This window comes from Periplaneta americana, chromosome 17 (assembly GCF_040183065.1).
Source record: "Periplaneta americana isolate PAMFEO1 chromosome 17, P.americana_PAMFEO1_priV1, whole genome shotgun sequence".
Lineage (NCBI taxonomy): Eukaryota > Metazoa > Arthropoda > Insecta > Blattodea > Blattidae > Periplaneta > Periplaneta americana.
Genome location: NC_091133.1, coordinates 16,838,643 through 16,860,529, shown reverse-complemented (window position 1 = coordinate 16,860,529; position 21,887 = coordinate 16,838,643). Strand labels below are relative to the sequence as shown.

At 35.8% G+C, this 21,887-nt stretch overlaps 1 protein-coding gene across 1 annotated transcript in view; it reads left to right on the top strand.

Annotated features, from left to right (window-relative positions):
• Positions 1 to 21,887, top strand: part of wdb (serine/threonine-protein phosphatase regulatory subunit widerborst) — a 331,308-nt gene that overhangs the window by 242,460 nt on the left and 66,961 nt on the right. Inside the window, exon 3 of the mRNA XM_069815633.1 lies at positions 16,169 to 16,270. Within this exon, the coding sequence (XP_069671734.1) occupies positions 16,169 to 16,270 (102 nt within the window). The remainder of the gene's footprint in view (positions 1 to 16,168; positions 16,271 to 21,887) is intronic.

Genomic DNA, 21,887 nt, shown 5'->3' with positions numbered 1-21,887 from the left:
GATGGAGGATAGGATGAAGATCATAACAACAAATTACAATAAACGTATAGTCTATAACATTTTATTAATAGCTTTGGTGTTTGTGACTTATTGGCATAATAGGTCTATTTACACTAGTTCTGAGTATACTTCTAGTGTCTTGGCGATTAGCAGGCAGGTGACAAATGGCAAGCAGGTATCGGTTGCAGGCTGCAGCTGGTTGGAGACAACATACAAGTTGGATAATGACTTGCTTCTTTGTTTACCATTTAAAATTTCAGTGGCCAAAAAGATCTGCAATATTTATAGTCTGCCAACATATTCTTGTTCCATCACTCTTGATAATGCTTTTCCATCATCTTCAGGTCTTAATGGAAGCACTGTCCCAGTTTATCACCAACAGTCCCAATGTTCTCGGGGAAATGATTAGGGTGACTGTTCAGGAAATAGATCTTTACAGTTATACTGCATCCAAGATCGTGAAAAGTCAACATTCTTTCAAACACAAGTTCATAGTTGTCTGCCTTAGTGTTCGGTACCAAGAAAGTTTTATTTTTTTTATAATTGCCACGAAAGACAGTCATATTGCATTCTTTTTGTTATTCATCTTTCTGACAAATTCCTCGTCACGTACAAATACACGAATTTGAAGACCACAGAACATACCTGCAGAAAAAGCAAAAACTATATGTTTGAAAACAATCTCCACCAGCATTCAATGCCTTGAACTGCTTCATCATATCAGCATTGGTGTGGAGTGAGGGAAATATGCACCTATCTCAACTGACAATTTGTTCATTCACAATGTTTGGCATGCTTGCTTCCAGAGTTTTAAGGGATTCTACAACCCTTTTTCATGCACCTTATTGCAAGCCTCGTGATGTTGCTCACCATGTTCACTTCATCTTCAGAAAAGGCAAAACCATTAATAACTGGAGCTGGGAGTTCCTCAGAGTGCTGATAGTTCGCACTGGTGAGGGAATACTGGAATAGGAGAGAATGCCAGTTTTTCTTGCTGACACCTTTCGCATTGCCGAAGCAAAACAGGGATCACTTGTGTGGTCCTTGAGTCTCGCCTTGGACCATTGGATACTAACCATTTTTGTAGAATCTGTACCACCATCAGGGGCAAAGAAGTCGGTCTGCTTCTACCCTTCCTCTTCCACTCAGCACGCGTCCAAACGTAAACAATGGCATGTCATACATATGCAGTATGTTTTGATCGTTTCTTTGAAGAGGGCAATTCAAGTAATTTAAATGTTCACATATGTTACACTGGAAAGCCAAATCTGTTATCCAATCTTCGTTTTGAAGTTCCACAATTTCAGTACCCTACAATGAAAAAATATACCTATTAGTGATCTGAGTAGCAAAGTGAGTACTATAGTAAAAGCCCTCATAACCGGTACCCAAATAACCTGTAGAACCAAAGCAACAGCACTTTTGGGTTGGAAAAAAAAGTTTAAATCTGCCAGATTGCCACAGTCTGGGCCATCAATTTTGCCAAATTAGGAGGTTCACACGAACTTTCATTTTCAGTGAATATTCAAACCTAGAATTAGTGTATTATTTGTGTTGTGTGATGTGTTTTAATAAGGAAAATCCACACAGTTTTTATGTTTATTCATTTATGAACAAGTGATAGAGAAATAAGCTTCACATGGCTGCAGTTTCAACATTTGGCACCATGAAATACGAACTTTTTTTGGTATATACCGGTATTTATTCAATTATCCGGCAAAATCTCGTATCTGGAACTAGCCTGGTCCCTTTGGTGCCAGTTAAGAGGGATTCTACTATATATAGACTGTATAAACTTTACTTTGTAACATTAACATACCTCTTGTAACATGTACTCAAGTATCACATGCATATCGAAAAATCGTTTTAGCATTTTTCCACGACTAAGCCATCACACTTCTGTATAATAAGTTACATGAAATCTTCGGGATGAATCTCTAAATTTTGAAGCAGATTTCGAAACCGCTGGTGGTGCAGTGAGATTTAATACTACTTCTTTAATCTACTTGAAAAGCAGCTCTACCATTTCCTTTGCCTACAATCTCCTAGTAATGTCGTGGAATCTAATTTAAATAAGTATATACAGTAGGTATGTTAGGAAAGTTAAAAAAGGAGTTCGAAGACAAAATGTTTCATGACTTCAAACCAATGAAAAATGATTTTGAACTTTTCGCAAATTCTTTCACTGTGGACATTCATACTGTAAGGAACTATTACAAATGAAAATAGCAAATTTACACACAAACACATTTTTGAATTCACAATTCGAAAATAAGGCTGGTGTAGATTTATTTAGATTACTTGATGTGGCAAAATTTCCGTCTCTCCATTCATTTACTGCGAGTATTATTGCTATATTTGGCTCATCATATATTTGTGAGCAATTTTTTTTTTTCCAAACTGAAGATTGTAAAATCTAAAAGCAGATTGCGATTGACATATGTAAACTTATGTGCTCTGTTGAAAGTCAATACTTGTGAATTAACATTAGGTGCAAGTGAAACTGTAACATTCGAGTTGGAGTGAAGAATTAGAAAAAAAAAAAACTAATGTAAAAACCCTATGTGTATGGCGGGTTGCGTCTAATGATATCACCATTCCTGCAATCAAGATGACCAATTTGCAGACTCCTCATGTAGAGGAAGTTCACCTGATGACAACCTGATAACATCCAAATGGTGATAAAGATGAAAATTTTGTCTCTTCATTTCTCTTCCCCACCCCTCCCCCCACATATTGAAGTGAGGCAGAGAGAGGTAACAGGAAGCGAAGTCGCCTTGTTGCTCCCCAGAGTTCTCCAGTGACGAATCTTTGCTTTGTCTCACCTCGTGTTGCTCCAGTAGGCGAGCTGCCATTTGATTATTGTACATGTAATTTTCCCTGGCAGAAGAAATTCCCTTCGCATCACTTCACCTTGCCTAAATGGGCACCCACCTTAAAAGGTCGCCTACCCCTTTGAGACCAATTATTTAGATTAGCCACACGCTACAGGTTGAGCTGAGTAAGCTACAGTTCAGGTGTGTAGAACTTAGGCTTTACTGCCCTGATTGATGGAATCTGTAAGTAGTTCGAAACATTGGATAGAGTCCCAACACATAGTGGTAAAATCTAAAACTTTTCTTCTAAACTTCAAATTTCCTTTATCAGTATTCAATACCAGTAGCTGGTCACAGAAATATGCTCATAGCTGGTCACAGAAATATGCTTCTATCATAACACAGGAGAAATTTTGAAATAGTATATAGGCTAGCTTGTTTATGTACATGTATGTACATGAACAGTTCTAAAAATGAGAAGCTAGGAAACTAAGATCAGAAAGGTTTGTATTTAAAAAAAATGAGATGAAAATAAAAAATAATTTCAAGGAATTTAGTTGTCTCAAAGACAAATGTATTGGATATAAAATTGACTAATACGATTTTTTATTGGTTATATATAGAATGAACCGTAAGTAATGTCATTAATTTCAGGGGCTTATTCTTTGAATTATTTCTGACGAAAAAGTTGAATGCAATTTTGCTTGTTTTTGCTTCTTTTTCGAGATAAAAATTGTTTTATGTGAAACATTTCATGTTGCGTTTTGGGAAAGCAATTGATTTAATTGATCATCATAGTGCAATGCTCTCTTAAACTGACTCAGAATATTTGAAATTAAATCAATGGCTTTCTCAAAACGCACTATGAAATGTTTCATATAAAATAATTTTTATCTCCAAAAGGAAGCAAAAACGAGCAAAATTGTATTAAACGTTTTTGTTTGAAATGTCTTAAAATTCAATAATTCTATTTATTAGGGCATTAGATGTACAGTAATAGGCTTTGTCACAGATACGAGGGTCACTCCAAAAGTAATGCACAACATTTATTTAAAAATTACATTTTTATCCTACAGCTTTGCTATTTTCACAAAATGTACATACATCCTTTAGGAACAAAATGTCGCTTTTCCACATAATCCCTGTCCCTTTCAACTGCCTTACGCCACCTTGATACGAGGGCCTGTATACCTTTATGGTAAAAGTCTGGACCAATACATCTGTGCCACTCTTTAGCAGTGTACACGAGGGAGTTGTCATCTTCAAACCTTGTTCTGCGAAGGGATTCCTTCAGTTTACCAAAGAGATGGTAATCGCATGGTGCCAGATCAGGACTGTAAGGCGGATGATTCAGTGTCGTCCATCCAAGTTTTCTGATCTCGTCTTTGGTCTTGTGACTGACATGTGGCCATGCGTTGTCGTACAATAGCAGAGCATCCTGCTTCTCCTGATGTGGTCGAACACGACTCAGTCGAGCTTGAAGTTTCTTGAATGTTGCCACATATGCGTCATAATGAATGGTGGCTCCGTGTGGCATGATATCCACAAGCAAGAATCCTTCTGAATCGAAAAGCACAGTAGCCATAACTTTTCCTGCTGAAGGCGCAGTTTTGAATTTCTTTTTCTTTGGTGAATTTGCATGATGTCACTCCATTGTCTGCCTCTTTGTCTCTGGTTCAAAGAGGTGGAGCCATGTTTCATCTCCTGTCACAATTCTTGCAAGAAAGTCATCTCCACCATTCTCATACTGGTTCAAAAGTTCGCTGCACACTGTTTTTCTGGTTTCTTTGTAGGCTTCTGTCAACATCCTTGGAACCCACCTGTCACAAACCTTTTTTAACCCCAACTGTTTCAATATTCTGCACACACTTGCTTCTCCTATTCCAACTTGGAGTGACAATTTTTTCACTGTTATGCATTTGTCAGCCACAACCATTTTGTTAACGCGCTGCACATTGTCAGGACTTGGCACCAGCGTAGCTCGGTTGGCTAAGGTGCTTGCCTGCAGACCCGAAGTTGCGCTCGGGCGCGGGTTCGATTCCCGCTTCGACTGATTACCTGGTTGGATTTTTTCCGAGATTTTCCCCAACTGTAAGGCAAATGTCAGGTAATCTATGGCGAATTCTCGCCCTCATCTCTCCATCACCAATCCCATCGACACCAAATAACCTCGTAGTTGATACAGCGTCGTTAAATAACCAAGAAAAAAATTGTCAGGACTTACTGCAGTGCAGAGTCTGCTGCTGCGAGAAGTATCCCGAATATTAACATGCCCTCTTTCACCAGATAATCTGCTTGCCCACCGACTAACCATATTGTGATCGATAGCTGCATCGCCATACACCTTTTTCAACCTCTTGTGAATGTTTCCCACTGTATCGTTCTCATAGCACAGGAACTCTATAACAGCACGTTGCTTCTGACTAATATCAGGTACAGCAGCCATCGTGAAGGAGTGCTATCATGACGCCACTCACGGGAACGACTTAAATTAGATTTGAATACAAGCGGAAAGGCTGTATCTATGACCTCCATAAATTGCAAAGGTGTAGAGTGTAAAAATAAATTAAAAATAAAATGTTGTGCATTACTTTTGGAGTGACCCTCGTACATTGAAAAACATATAATACATTTCAAAACACACATGTAATTGAAACAGTAAAATTTAATCAAAAACAATTAAAACACGAAACATGTTTAAAAACTCATCAACAGAGCAAAAAGGATTAATTAATACTAGTTATGAAATCTAGTTTTAAAGCTAGTTATTGGTAACTTATAATATTTTCTAGGAAGCTTATTATATAATTTCATCCCCATAACATAAAAGAATAACCCCTTGAAATTAATGACATTACCTGCGGTTCATCCTGTATAATTACATCTGAATTAGGAATTTCTTTGTACAAATTCAAGAATGCAAAATAATTTTAGTGGTTTGGTACTTACTTTTGAACACGTTTAAATTAGTACAGTAGTTCATCTTTTGTCAAAATTGGAGTTACTTGCATTAACCTAAACATTTTGAGACAAAAAATGATGGTGATTGTGATTAAATATTTACATTGATATTATTATAGCAAGGTACCTTTATAGGTCTGTCTATGAGAGTCATAATGAGAATACAAAGCACCCATAGAACACAATTATGTGCACTTAATCTTCGAACAACATGTTCTGTTTCCTTAAGAATTCCAATAGTATAACATTGGTTATATTGTTTGGACAGCATGAAGTGTCAGTGGCCTGAAGAGTCAGTTGTGCCAGTCTTCAAGGTCAGTAGGCTCTGCTGCATCATGTTTGTCTTCACTAGCTATGTAAACACCACATGTGTTTCAAAGATTGAACAGTTCCATTTCTTGACCTTTTCGAAGCTGGTGTTTTTTAGATTTTGAAACAATATACAATGTGAATTTATGTTATGTCGATTAAAAAAAATGTACCAGTCGTACTTTATGTCACATTGAAAAATACGTCTTAATTTAGCTGAAAAGATATAGCTTGAACTTCTTCAGTTGCTGATGCAGAAAAGATAAGTCGATGTTTTGAAGATTGGATCTAACTTCGTCTTCAGGTGAACAAAATGTGAAAAGAGTATCCTACTCATTGGGTCACTACAAATAGCTAAATCGACGTGACTGATTTAATTATCTTTGATCTCATTCAGAAACATACTCTTCTTGCCTTTATGCAGTGGCATAGCATGAAATTTTGAGCAGGGGAAGCTAACTCAAGTTTTCTTTCATGTATGAGAAAACGTACTGCAAAAATATAGTCTTAAAATAAATAGTAGTCGATGTCAAGTCAGCAGTCCGAAGATTGGTTGGAACCTCGTAAGTAACACCAATAAGGCATCACCTCAAATGGTAGTGAAATATGATTTAATGGTGTACACATATCTCTAAGAAATAGGCACTTACAGTACAAATTTAAAAGGCATGATGAGACTGATAAGCTAATTTATTAATAACAAATTTATTAATAATGTACAATTTAAAATTAGCTCACTCCCTGTCATATTTAGGGAAATCACAATATTAACGGTCAGTAGATACATTAGTAAAATTACGTCAATCAACGTTAAAATCTTTATCAGAAGATTATTTTTGACTACATAACTTAGTGTTAGGAACTGTTATTTCACTCATTATTTATTATATCAGCCACAGTGCACACTAACACTTCGACTGAACACAACTCACGAAAGGGATAACTTGGAAGCTAAAAAATTCTTTTCAATGCCAAAGCTAGCTTCTTGTGAGCCTTACGACCAGGGTAGTTTAGTTAGAAAGGGATGAAAAATCTGCGGGGTGGGTTACACAGAAGAATGCGTGAAACAAACGAGTCTGTGGAGGGGATTGGAAGCTGGTGTGTGCAGACTTCATGTTTACTGCTGCATCACAACATTTAAGGCGTAAATATAAATTGTATTAAAATAAATCAATAATCTTGTTCATAAACTGCAGGTTTATGGAGTTATTAATTGGGGAAGCTGAGCTTTTTAGCTTACATTGACGCTGCGCCACTGCCCTTATGTTCGTCTAAAGACGAAATATCCCCAATGGTGTGAGTCTTTATACTTTCCTAAGTCCAAACTGCAGCTTCAGAATAATCCACCATTGCTTTCTCTCTCATCTACAACAATCATTTAACTGCTAACAGATTAAATGAAATTGCTGTAATTATTTTTGAAAGAGAACAGAGAAGTTCTGTCGGAAAATAAAGTCCAATACAGTACATAGAGTATCGGGTTTTCTTAATGGTGAGCACGAATACAATTAACCTTCATTTGCATGATCTATTGAACACTGCTGAACTGATTAGGTTTTTTCCAGTGCCAAATTAAGCTAGTGTGGGGCCTGTAGCATAATATTACGAGATTCATCCAGGAAGTAAGTTCCATTCGCGTCCAGAGATGGCATGACTAGTTGAATGGGACTGCGCATGCGTAGCAGTGAGAATAATGCAGTACAGTTTCAGTCTTATGATGGCAGTAGTTATTGCACAGCGCTGGGAAAAAATGGCTGCACTGATATGTTTCCCGCCAACTGCGAGATTTGTGCAGTTATCCGATTTCTGCATGCTCAGGAGCAATCACCAGCAGACGTTCACCGCCAATTGTGCAATGTGTATGGATGCGACAGTATGGTTAGACGATGGTGCAGGCAATTCACTGAAGGCCGAACCAAAGTGCACTACAAAGACTGTAGTGGCCGACTGTCCCTGATGATGCCAGAACTGGTGGAAAGTGTGCGGCAAGCAGTTTTGCAGAACCGGTGCTTCACAATTTTGGAACTCTCTGGCCAATTCCACAGATGTCTCCTTCACTGCTGCACGAAATCGTCTCCCGGTGGCTGTGTTTTCGGAAAATGTGTGCAAGATTGGTGCCAAAGCAGCGTACAGATGGACACAAAACGAAACATCTGGCTGCAGCATTGACATTTCTCCAGCGATATGCAGAGAAAGGTGACGAGTTTCTCGACAATGTTGTCACTGGGAATGAAACATGGGTGTCGCTGCCACACCAGAAACAAAACAACAATCCATGCATTGGCAGCTTAGTGGTTCACCTGTGAGGACCAAATTCAAGCAGACAATCTCTGTCAAAAAAAAATCATATGCACTGTTTTCTGGGATCGACGTGGTGTCTTCATGTGCGAGTTTTTACCGTGAGGGGAGACCGTTAATGCTGAGTGGTATTGTCAGACATTACAAAATCTGAGGAGGATGATCCAGAACAAGAGACATGGAATGCAGATAAGAGGCATTATTCTTTTGCACGACAATGCACGGCCCCATACAGCCAACGCCACATGGGATCTGTTGTTTCAGTTTGGATGGGAGATCGTTGACCATCCACCCTACAGCCCCCAACCTCGTGCCAAGTGACTTTCATCTCTTCCGGCTCATGAAACACTTTCTGGCAGGAAAACGTTTCTACAATGACACTGAGGTACAAATGGCAGTGACTTCATGGCTCCAGACGTTGGCGTTAGATTCCTTGACATGGGCATACGAACATTGGTGCATGATACGATAAATGCCTCTATAACAATGGTGATTATGTTGAGAAGTAGCCAATGAATCTCTGTAAATAGTGCAATAAATATTTCTTATTAATGTTTTTGTTTTCTTTATCAGCCATTGGGACTTATTTCCTGGATGAACCTCGTGTATAGAGGCCCCAAATTTATAAAATTCATTATTTTAATTTGCTGTTTGCTGGCATGGTTTTGATATAATAATTACCTATGTGTGATGAATAAAGTAGTGAAAAGAAAGTTTTTTTCTGGTTTGGATTCACATTTGTTATCTAATAAAAATATCACATTGTTGTAAGAGAATCATGCATGAAAAATTGAGTGGTCAGTATAAAAATATATCTTCCCTCTCCTTCGCATTAGCCGATGCTCTTTTTCAATCCAATTTGGAAATAATCCTAAATATATGTTTTACCGATACTAGTTGGACTCAAGCCTCTCTCCCAATTAAATTTGGTGGTGTGGGCATTCGGAAACTTTCTGACATTTGTTTACCTGCTGTTCTTTCTTCTGCCTTTAGAGTTTTCCGTTGCATCAAATCGCTCTTTACTTTATACAGTGATGCAACTGAAATCTGTCATGTGCGTGATGCTCTGACTAGTTGATATACTTCCTCACAAACCACTCATCCTCCTGCCCATCCTGAATTTCAAAAGCAGTGGGACGTTATCTTTTCCCAAAAAATTTTAGATAAACTCCTTTCTTCTTTCAAATCCGAACAAGACATTACACGTCTCCTAACTCTTCAAGAGAGAGTGAGTCTGGAGCTTGGTTACACGCATTACCTTCTCCTCACATCGGCACCCTAATAGATAGTACATCCTTTAAAATTGCAATGGCTTTACGCCTTGGGTGTAAACTCTGCCAGCCACACCAATGTATTTGCGGAGGAATTGCTGATATTTATGGTCATCATGCACTCAGCTGTGCGAGGAGCAAGGGTCGCATTCCCAGACATACATCACTCATTGATATCATTAAAAGATCTCGGATTTCTTGTGGCATCCTGTCTCTTTTGAAACCACCAGGTATTAGTCGTGCGGATGGTAAATGGCTCGATGGTCTCACCTTAATTCCATGGTCTAGAGGAAAATCTTTAATTTGGGACTCCACTTGCTTTGACACTCTAGCTCCATCTCACTTGCCGAATACCTCCAGACACGCAGCATCTGCTGCTGAATTAGCCGTGAAAAAAAAAGTCAATAATAAGTATGCTCATCTTTTAGACAATTATATCTTTGTCCCCTTTGCTGTGGAGACCTTCGGTCCTTGGAGTTATGACACTAAAGTTTTGGTATCTCAAATCGGCCAAATTTTGATCTCCATTACTGGTGATCGTCGTTGCATTACTTATTTGCACCAGTGTTTAAATATTGCAATTCAGCGCGGAAATGCAGTGAGCGTTTTGGGTATCCTTCCCGAGTCCAGCCCTTTAGATGAACTCTTTCTCTTGTAAAATTTATTTAGTATAGATAGATATTTTAGAAGTAATTTATTTTTTCATTACAAGATAATATTTTATACAAAAAAATTATATTATATCATACACATCATATGAAGACACTGATTGATTTTTACATTATGCGAATATAGTAAACATATAGGCTAATAAAATTAGGCTCTAAAACCAAAATTGTTACTTTTTACATGCAGTATCAATGCAAAATGCCAAAAGTAAACTATAATTTAAAAGTTAAGTTTTCTAGATTAGGACTATGATGATACTGGAAATATCTATTTCACACAGAAGTTCATGTTCGGTGCTCATTAGAGTGAGATTGTTGAATCTGTCTTGACCTATGGTGCTCCTTAGTTCATTCTTAATCCTTTTCAGTTTTGAAAATGAGCATTCTCCACTGCATTGAATTTCAAGAAATAAAGTAATATGCCTATAATTTTCCAAACTACAAGCAAAGACCATATTATCAAAAGTGTTTATTTACAAAAACTAAATAGGTTATCAACAAAAACCAATGGCGACTATTAAAGTAAAGTAGGTGAGGGACATCTTCACCCCCTTTTTTCGTGCTTTAATAAAACAATTATATTTTATCAATAAATTAAAATAAAATGCATTCTTCACTAAATCATATTTTTTTCTACTTTTTAATCTGTCATGTTCGGCTTAATCCACTCAGTTAACCTCCTTCTACTTTTTAATCTGTCTTGTTCGGCTTAATCCACTCAGTTAACCTCCTTCTGGAATACTTCAGAAGAACCCCTCAATAGTCAGGCCACATGGCTAGCAGATGAGGTAGTGAGGGATGTGGATGCTGAAGGTCCGAAGGAGACTTTCCTTTTCACCTTCAGTAAGCAAACACGATTGCCATGACAACGACTTGCTTACTATGAATTACCAACCGTTTCTGCAAGGGTATTATAAAGGTCTGTTGAAGAGCCATTTATCTGGTTTCTCTCTTCTCAAAAAACAAAATCACTCTCTCATACGAACATTGGACCAGGGTGGCAAACTGTAATATTTTGCAACTAAATAAGAAAACATAAAAATATTGTGTAAAGAAATTAAATACAGTGAACTCGGTTATAGTGAACATTCAGCTATAGTGAACCTAAATTGTTGGTCCTGACTGCATACATTAAAAAGTACATTAATATTTCCGTTTATAGTGAACCCTCGCTTTGGTTATAGTGAACTGTGTATCCTGAAAAATTCTTATTTGAAGTCGGACCTTCTTGTATAAAATTGAAAGAATGTGTTGAGAACAACATTCTAAGTTTTACTTCTTTAGTCAAAAGACAAAGGTAGTATTAGTGATTCCTAGACAATGAACTGTACTGTAAATCCAGGCAATGCATGACGACCTTGCCTCACTCCACCATCAAAGGGTTGACATACTGTTCTTAGGCACTTTACTCTAATGTTATTTCTAATCCTCCACAGTCAAAGGGTTGCCTTTTGTTCTCAGAAACGTTTCCATTATGATGGATAGCATCAAAACAACGGAAAATGAAATTGCCTTCTTTTATTAAAAGGGGACGGACATTATGTCCAGAGCATAAATGAAGGTAAGATTTTGATGGTTTTCAAACTCCAACTCTCTTCCAATTTCCATTAAGTGACCTGGGAAATTCCAAGGCTGAGTATGCAGTCACATCATACCAGCATTTGTCATTTTTTAAAAATATATGGTCATTATTAGCACTATGAAAAAAGCCCAAATTGGATTTTTAGTTGTATTTATACACAATTTCTGAACATTTAAAGACAATTGCGTAAAATGTTGTGTTAGGTTTTGTCTTTTTTATATCATGTGGACTTGTGGTATATATTGTGTGGAAGTTTTGTTGGAACAGTGAATTCTTCGGTGTTAAGAGGGCGTAACCTCCGAAAATGTTGTAAATTTGTATGTATTATATGCTGTGAGTTTCATGAAATTTAAGAAAATTGTGAATATATTACATTAATCCAATGTGGCCACCGTATAGCAGCGTTGTCAATGACGTCATGGCCATCCATCGATTCCAGAAAATTACCTAGAATTCTGTTGGCCTTCACCTAATTTATCTGGCACAAGCTGCCACTGAAAGATTAGTGATTGTTGTGACTGTGAGCGCATATGAAAAACAACAACCAACTAGGAATAGTGTTCTGAAAATCATCTGTTTAATGCTTGCTGATGACATTCACTTCAATTGAGATATTTAGATTGAACCTCACAGTTTAAGCCAAACTTTTATGTTCCTCACCTTGAAGTTTGCAAACCAAGAGGACACAATGCCTGCACACAACACAGCAAGGAGTCAACACAAACACAGAACCCACAAAACGGTAGTATTGTACAATTCAGCATGTCCTTCTATCGACATATAAACAACAGCATTGCCAAATTGTCAGAATCAGCTGGGATAGCATTTTCACCAGACAGTTTACAAACATATATTTTTGTTACTTTAAATTTATGTATTTAATTTTTATCTTCTATTGAGGGCCCTCGAAAACATGGGGCCCATAGCATATACTACCTGTGCTAATGGTGCTAATCTGGCACTGAGTTTTACCAGTTATAGTTCAAGACAAGCCTTGATGGTCTTATTTCCTAGAAATGGCAAAGAAGCCTCCCCCTTCCAGCCATTTACTTAACCCATTTATGCCCAAGACTTTTTTTGTTGTTGAATATTTTCATAATTTTTCCACCGCCACATGAAATTGAAATGGAAGCTAATTATTGTGCTGCAGGCTCCTTTGATTCTTCTAGTATACACAGCAATTAAATAAAAGTTAATTTTGTAATTCGTTCCTTTGCATTTTGCAGAAAAATAGCTAATGCAGACTGTTGCGAAAACGCAACACTAGGCAGATATGAGTTTTAAAGGAACAGTAGCAACCAGGAAAAATGCATTGTTGACAAGTATCTAACATTGTAACCAAAAGACAAATTTCTGTTTCTGTCGGTTTTGTCAGTGTACGTAATGTGCAGTGCAGTGATGGACTGAACAATGTCTTTAGTTTTTTGACCGTGGTTAAGTGATACGGAAATTTGCGAGTCAAGAAATTAAGAGCAAAATTGAAATCTTGGCCTTTTGCCTTAAAGAATTCCTACAAAAGATGATTTAAACCCTGGTCTTTTGTCTCAGAAGACCCCCATAAAGATAAAGGAACTTTTATTGGAAAAGGAGCAAAATTACACACACAGACTGTGAAGATGATGGGGGGGAGGAAACATTTTCTGTGTTCCATAGTTGATAAAGGGAACGTCTTAATAAATAAGAGCTTAAAATAATCAATTAACTGAGGATGTGACAGGTGTAGAAATTATCACGGTAAAGAAAATTTCATCCATCAATCTCGATAACCACCAGACTCTGACTAAAGAATACAAGAAGAAGACTTTTGACTGAGGCAACTACTTTCCTCTTGACCTCTTGTGCAGAACAATCTATGAGTGTTATCAAAACGGTGTATCACCTATTTCAGAGAACTTTGATTTAAGTAATGCGGGAAAAGACTGAACTATGCTTCTATTCTTTTGCTGTAAACAGTTTATGTTTAAGATCAATTATTTAATTTTCTCATTTTTTTCTCTAATAAATTTTAATTTCTAAATAACATAGTCATAACAATTGAAGGGTTCATAACGTATTAATAATGTATTTAGCAAAAGACTCGACAACCCTTCAAAATCTGATGTTTGGCAGATGGTAAAGCTGCTTTCAGGCAGGGGACTCGAATAATTTTTTGTATAGAAACATTCAGTCTGTGTTTGGTACCGAAAGTATGATCTATGTACAAATGGACAGTTGTTCACCATATGACCAGATGAGGCTTAGATTGTGCAGTATATTGAAAATGCCATAATTTTTTTTAATTGTACTTACCTGTTTCTGTATTATCCTGCAAATTTATTTTTCATGTTTCCATTCTTTTGCTATAAACAATTTGTGTTAGTTTGTTTGTTTTCTTAATCTTTACATTACTTTCTTATTTTGCCTGTAATAAATTTTAATTCGTAAGTAACATGGTCATAACAATAGAATGGTTCATCACATGTTATTAGGTTGGTGCTTAAGTTTGTAGTGTTTTTGTTTCACGTGTTGGTACTCTGGTTCTTATGGGTTTTTTTGAAGTTAAGTTATTTTTTATTTGAAGTTAAATTGTTGTGCTTGAGTTTACATATTGAAGTTTTTATTTCTGCAGATAGTGAGTGAAGCCATGGACGCTAGAAAATGGAGTGTCAAATGGAGAAAGTGGAACATTTCATGCATATTCTTCTTTTTGAGTCGCCGTGTATGGCAACAATGCTATGGAAGAGAGCATGGCAAGAAAATGGTTTTCTCGTTTTAAGGACACTTCATGTAAGAGAAGACCTTCGAGGTTTGATGAAGACCATTTAAACACATTAATCCACAATGATCCACGTCAGTGTACCCGAGAACTGGAAAATGTGATGAACTGTGACCATTATATCATTGTGCAACATTTGCATTCAATGGACAAGGTTAAAAATCAGGTGTGTGGGTACCACATGCTCTAAGCAAAAATCTAAAAAATCAGTGGGTAGCCATATGTATATCTTCACTTGCTCATCATCGATTGGCTCGTGAACAACATAACATTCCTATCCAATATCGTTAGTGGTGACGAGAAATTGTGACTTTATGCTAACATAAGGAAAAGAAAGGACTGGTTGAGTCCAAACAGAAAAGCAACTTCCCGTACTAATGCCAGCGCCCACCCACAAGATAATGTGATGCATCTAGTGGAATTGTGAGGGTGTGCTGTACTACGAATTGCTTCCCCGAGGTGTAACTATCACTGCCGACATTTATTGCCACCAACTGAGACGTCTTGCACACGCAATCCAAGAAAAATGACCAACAAGACTGCGTGAAGTGATGCTACTCCACAATAATGGCCGTCTGCACTCTGCTAATCTGACACGAAACACTATCCAGAAGCTGAGTTGGAAAGTCATTCCGCACACCTTATTCACCTTATCTTGCATCCTCAAATTTTTCACCTTTTCCACTCTTTATCGAACAACCTTCAAGGAACTTCTTTTCCAGATGAAAATGCGCTCTGAACGTGGCTTGATGACTTTTTGACTCAAAATTGCGCGATTTCTACAGCCATGGAATCGAAAAACTACTCTAGCGTTGACAGACTGTTGTAAATAGTGAAGGAGAATATATTGTTAATGATTAACTTCTTTCGTATGTGTATCTGATGTTTTTAATAAACTTATGAAAAATGCTATGAACTTATGCACCATCCAAATATAATGTATTTAGCAAAAGACGTGGCAACTCTGTAAAATCTGACGTTTGGTATGTGTCAAACCTGCCTTCAGGCAGTAGAATGGGGCGAGGACATTAAGGCTTGTCCCGAAGTATACAAGAGTTGTGTACTGGAGAACCAAAGGATTTGGACATGACAATGTTATTAGGAATGCACCAAAATTATTAAGATTAATTGATGGAAATAAAATATGTTCATGAAAATAGATCTATTCTAAAAACTATTTCCCTTTAAAAATCTGAATTTTAGGGTTGTTGTAATTTTTACAAATCAGAATAACCGGACTCATTATTTTAGTTAAATAAACCATTTGCATGTGGCCAATCAAGTTCAACATTAGATTTACTACTCAAAGGCTCATAGACTTCATTAAAATGTAAAGGGAATGTCTACACAATACTGTCATTGCTGCTTTTCTTCTTCATAGACACCAAAAAGACAACTTTACAGCAGGAAACTTCGTGTTTAAATTTTATTCAGATTCAGTGACTTGTATTAATTCTTTATAGAATTAATTATTAAAATTTGCTAATAATAAGCAATATGTGTCTTAGATCTCAGCAAATCTGTTCCGGACGCTGCCGCCCAGTGAAAATCCAGATTTTGATCCAGAAGAGGATGATCCTACATTAGAAGCTTCATGGCCACATTTGCAGGTTTGTATGGCAAAGGTTTCCTCCTTTCTTTGAAATATAATTTGAAGGTATTTCAATAAAGAATGTCATTTGAAATTAAAATAGTAATTGGAAGTAAACAGTAATTTTCCATTGTCATAATCTGCCGTATCTCTGGGAGATTGTTCAGTAAATTAAATATTGATCAGAGATGTAATTTTTTTAATGGTTCCTTAAGTTTAAAAATTACTTGCTTTATAATTCAAGAGGTTTATGATATGATATATGATATGATATGATATATGATATGATATGATATGATATATGATATGATATGATATGATATGATATGATATGATATATGATATGATATATGATATGATATGATATGATATGATATATGATATGATGTATTTATTGTCAACATCAGTATCCATTATGGTGTGCCTTCACATTCCTGTATTTAGGTCATACCATAACTCTATATTTACATTTTCCTACTATTTTATTGCTATTCCGAAGGTATGTTAAAACTACTATTTCCCTAATATTTATCTTACACTCCTTTGATTACTCGCTATTTATGCATTAATCTTAATATTCACCTCTTCTAAATGTCATCTATAATACTGACTATACCTCTTTCTATCCTTCTTCAATTATTAACTCTATCCTACTTTTTCCATCACACTGTTTTCTCCATATTCATTTTTTTTCTTTCTAACATTATAATTTCTACTCAAGTTATAAAATTTCTCTAATTACGATTCACACTTTCTTGTCAGTTCCACTTTATCATTCTATCTTTGCCACTATTCATTCCGATACTTCGCAGCTACCTTTTAGTTTCCCTATTCCAATTAACCCTACAAGTTACACTTTTCACTATATCCTACTTCATCCATCGCAAATATTTTCCCTAGTACCATTCTTCATTACCTAATATTTAATATTTATTATTTACTACTTCTAAGTTGTAGTTTTCATATTTTCTTTTCGGTCTTCCTTCCAGTTCCACTTATACCTATCACTATTCATTGCTACACTGTTACTAGATACACTATAGTCCTGATTCTTCAATTAGTTCACTGTCCACACATTTGCATCTCTTCACTGTTTGCACTTGCTAATCCCAACCCCACATTTTTCAGTCACATCCAGTACCTCTAATTTTATCCTTAATTGTCTCTCTGACAGATCTTTCTGCACTGTTCATCTCTTGCCGTATTTGTCTCGAGGTATATAGAGAGTGATAGATTTCTTTTTTGCATTTTAAAATTCGGACATCAGTTTTATTACATGAAACTGCAAATTGAATTCGAGTATATTTGAATTGGAGATTGAGAATATGTAATTTTTTTTATAAAAGTGAAATGTAATATCCAGCAAATGGACTCCTCTCTTTCCTCTCTTCTCTGCATGTTTATGTATATATAAAATTAAACATTTTATCATTTTGTCTAGTACTTTTGGAACTGTCAGAACTACTTTATTATTATGCCTATGTTACCATTCAGATAACCTGTTTTTTATGTTTTATATAACATTAAACCAGAGCAGTTAGATAAAGAGAAAGAGTTTGCGAGAACAAATCTTCATTATGAGAGATGAGTTGATGTAGAACAGTTCTTGTGAGATCACTTGCAGTGGTGACTTGTAGACCTTCTGTTGAAACCAGTATGTGTTGTTTAGTTCTCTAATTTTTTAGAAACACGCATCTAAAGCATCTTGCTACATCATAAATATATTACCATTACTGTTTCACTACTTTCTAAAAAATAAATAAATAAATAAATAAGGCTCAGTGAATTTAAAAGATTCATAGGACAGCACATCAAACCATGATCTTTTGAGAATACTGGGATTTTCATGAACTATGCAAAGATTTTCTATACAATAAAAGTAGGTGCTCACTTACCGGAACAGGGAACAGATTCATTCGGTGCATTCAGATTTTTATTCTTTACATCATGTTAAATGGGGCATCGCCCACTTGGCCGTATCGCCTCTGTCTGCATAACTGGATTCCATCCAGAATTCTGGTCATAGAATTCTAAACGGATTTCAGTATGGGCCAAGATTGAAATAACGAATGTCATGAAAATTATATCGATTGCAAGGCCTCCAATTGTGATCATATTGAAGGTATAAATTAAATGGACGACGTGAAGCTTAATTTGTTAGTCCAACAGTATGAAGAGCTGTACAATTTATCACATTAGAATTATAACAATGTAAAATGCACAAAGGATATATGGGATGAGATTGGGAAAATATTGAATGAACCAGGTATGTTCTTCATAGTTTAAGTTACAGAGCTATTCATTTTATTTCCAGGTTCAGTTCAGAACACTACAGTGAAATAATGAGCTCTAGCGATAAATTAAAACACTATTCGATGATTAATTCGGAAATGCGGACAAGTAAGCGATACTATAATGAAACTCTGAATGTGCTGAACAAATTTTTTCTGGTAAGTGAGCGTCTACCTTGCTTTCCACTTATCCGCAGTTTCAGTTATCCATGATTAAACTCGGCGAAATTTTTTTTTACGTATTTTGATACCTAGGGTCTTAATATGAAGAATTTTGTAGAAAATCTAGAATTTAGTCTCAACCTGTATTCATAGACTGTGGTAATGTCAATCACCATCACTGTCCATAGTGACATTATCCCAATATTTACTTTTCACTGTCCTGACGTGCTGCAGTAGCAACCTATGAACAGAATATTTATAGGATTTGCTATTGTCCGTGGATTCGCGTATCTGCGGTGGATTTCAGAACTTATTCCCTCCGTATATGGGGAACTACTATAGTGCAATAAAATTGTCAGAGACATCATAGATTGGTGGATGGAAGTACTGAATTCTTTAAATTCGAAAATACATGTTGGAGGGATATTTTGTGATTTGGCTATACTAAAGCATATGACTGTGTAGATCACAATATATTCATAAATATATTAAGGTTTTTTAGTATTAAAGATAAGATCTTTGGTTGGTTTACATCTTATCAAATACAAAAAAAAGTAGAAATAAATATATTGAATAGTCACAAAGTTACTGACACAGAATTTAGGAATATTAAACATGGAGTTTCAGGTCCATTACTGTTTCTGTCATCTGTTAGCAGGTAGTACATCTCACTTGACGATATGTGTCGGAGGAAGAAGAACAATTGTTGCACGCATTCAAATCTGATTAGTGAACTACGTTACTAGACAGCAATGTATGCAATGGAAGGGGAAAGGAACTGGCCACCCTAACCTTATTATCACCTGGCGTAGTGACCTCATACCTTATTGGTGCCACTTATGAGGTTAGAAACCTCTTCGGACTGTTGACTAAAACATACATACAACATATTGTTTCTACTTAATATTAATGATTTAGCCACATCCATAATTAACTTATCCCAAGTAATCTTATTTGCAAATGATACAAAGTGTTTATATTAAGAAAACAATACCGGTATGATCATTTTATAAACATTTGTAATACAGTGTTAAATATAATTAATGAATGATTTAGCATTTAATGAAACCAGTGTAATAAAATGTAGTACATATACTTCTGCTCAGTTTTACTACAATATTAGATTAAATGGAACTGATCTCAAAGAATTCATAGGCACAAAGTTTCTTGGTTTTGAATTGGGGAATCACTTGAAGTAGAAAATACACTTAGAATATATTATTTCTAAATTGAGCTCTTCTTGTTATGCATTAAGATCTTACTCGTATATTCTGTTTGCAGTACAAACCCTTAAAATGGCATACTACATTGCATACTTTCTTTGTATAATGAAATATGGATTAATATTCTGTGGAAACTCATCTGAATATAAACATATTTTTGTTTTATAAAATAAAGTCTTAAAAATAACGACAGATGTGCATTAAAGGACTTCCTGTAAAAAGATTAAGGATTATTGATCTTAGCTTGTGAGTACATTCTTTTCCTGACATTGTTTCATGGTAAATACAAAGATATATTAAATTTAGGAGTGATCAGAACTTTTATGATTTTAAAACAACCAGACACAAATCGCATCTCCATTTACCCTCTGTTAGTCTCAGCTGTTATAAAAAAAAAGTTCACTATTCTTGTATTAAGGTGTTATAAAGAAGTTCACTATTGATATATTAAGATATTCAATGCAATGCCTAATCAAATTATCTTAAGGCTTTGAAGGGCTAAGAGAAAAACTTTAGAACAGAATTAACAAAATTTCTCCATACTTATGCCTTCTACTCAACTGATGAATTGTTTATGCTTGTAAATTGAATTAATCTGCTTACAGCCCAGTTACTTTATGGTGACAGCTCGTCGACGCGAGAGAGGAGAAGGTTCGACTGTGGGAGGGAATGGAGGGAGGGAAATACAGCCATATTAGAAATGAAGTCTCACGTTGCAGCGTCTGCATAATTTTGAGCTCCTGTCACTGTGTTCACTTCATACTCCGGAACAATAGTCACTAATAAACACTAAAGAAGTAAACTAACATGGAAATACAATGAGCAGTTCAGAACAATAGTCACTAATAAACACTAAAGAAGTAAACTAACATGGAAATACAATGAGCAGCAGTTCGGAACAATAGTCACTAATAAACACTAAAGAAGTAAACTAACATGGAAATACAATGAGCAGCAGTTCGGAACAATAGTCACTAATAAACACTAAAGCAGTAAACTAATGGAAATACAATGAGCAGGAGTTCGGAACAATAATAAACACTAAAGAAGTAAACTAATGTGGAAATACAATGAGCAGCAGTTCGGAACAATAATAAACACTAAAGAAGTAAACTAATGTGGAAATACAATGAGCAGCAGTTCGGAACAATAGTCACTAATAAACACTAAAGTATTAAACTAATGGAAATACAATTAGCAGGAGTTCGGAACAATAATAAACACGAAAGAAGTAAACTAATGTGGAAATACAATGAGCAGCAGTTCGGAACAATAGCCACTAATAAACACTAAAGTATTAAATTAATGGAAATACAATGAGCAGGAGTTTGGAACAATAATAAACACTAAAGAAGTAAACTAATGTGGAAATACAATGAGCAGCAGTTCGGAACAATAGTCACTAATAAACACTAAAGTATTAAACTAATGGAAATACAATGAGCAGGAGTTCGGAACAATAATAAACACTAAAGAAGTAAACTAATGTGGAAATGCAATGAGCAGCAGTTCGGAACAATAGTCACTAATAAACACTAAAGTATTAAACTAATGGAAATACAATTAGCAGGAGTTCGGAACAGTAATAAACAATAAAGAAGTATACTAATGTGGAAATACAATCAACAGCAGTTTGGAACAATAAACACTAAAGTAGTAAACTAATGGAAATACAATTAGCAGGAGTTCGGAATAATAATAATAAGCAATAAAGAAGTAAATCAATGTGGAAATACAATGAGCAGCAGTTCGGAACAATAATCACTAATAAATAGTAATGTGGAAATACACTGAGCAGCAATCGAATCACTATATTTAACAGTTAATCACTAATTAACAATGAAATATACTCATGCGGAAATATCGGTAATGTTCATCAGTGCTTCACTGTTACCACCACCACCACCACCACCACCACCACCACCATCATCATCATCATCATCATCATCATCATCATCAT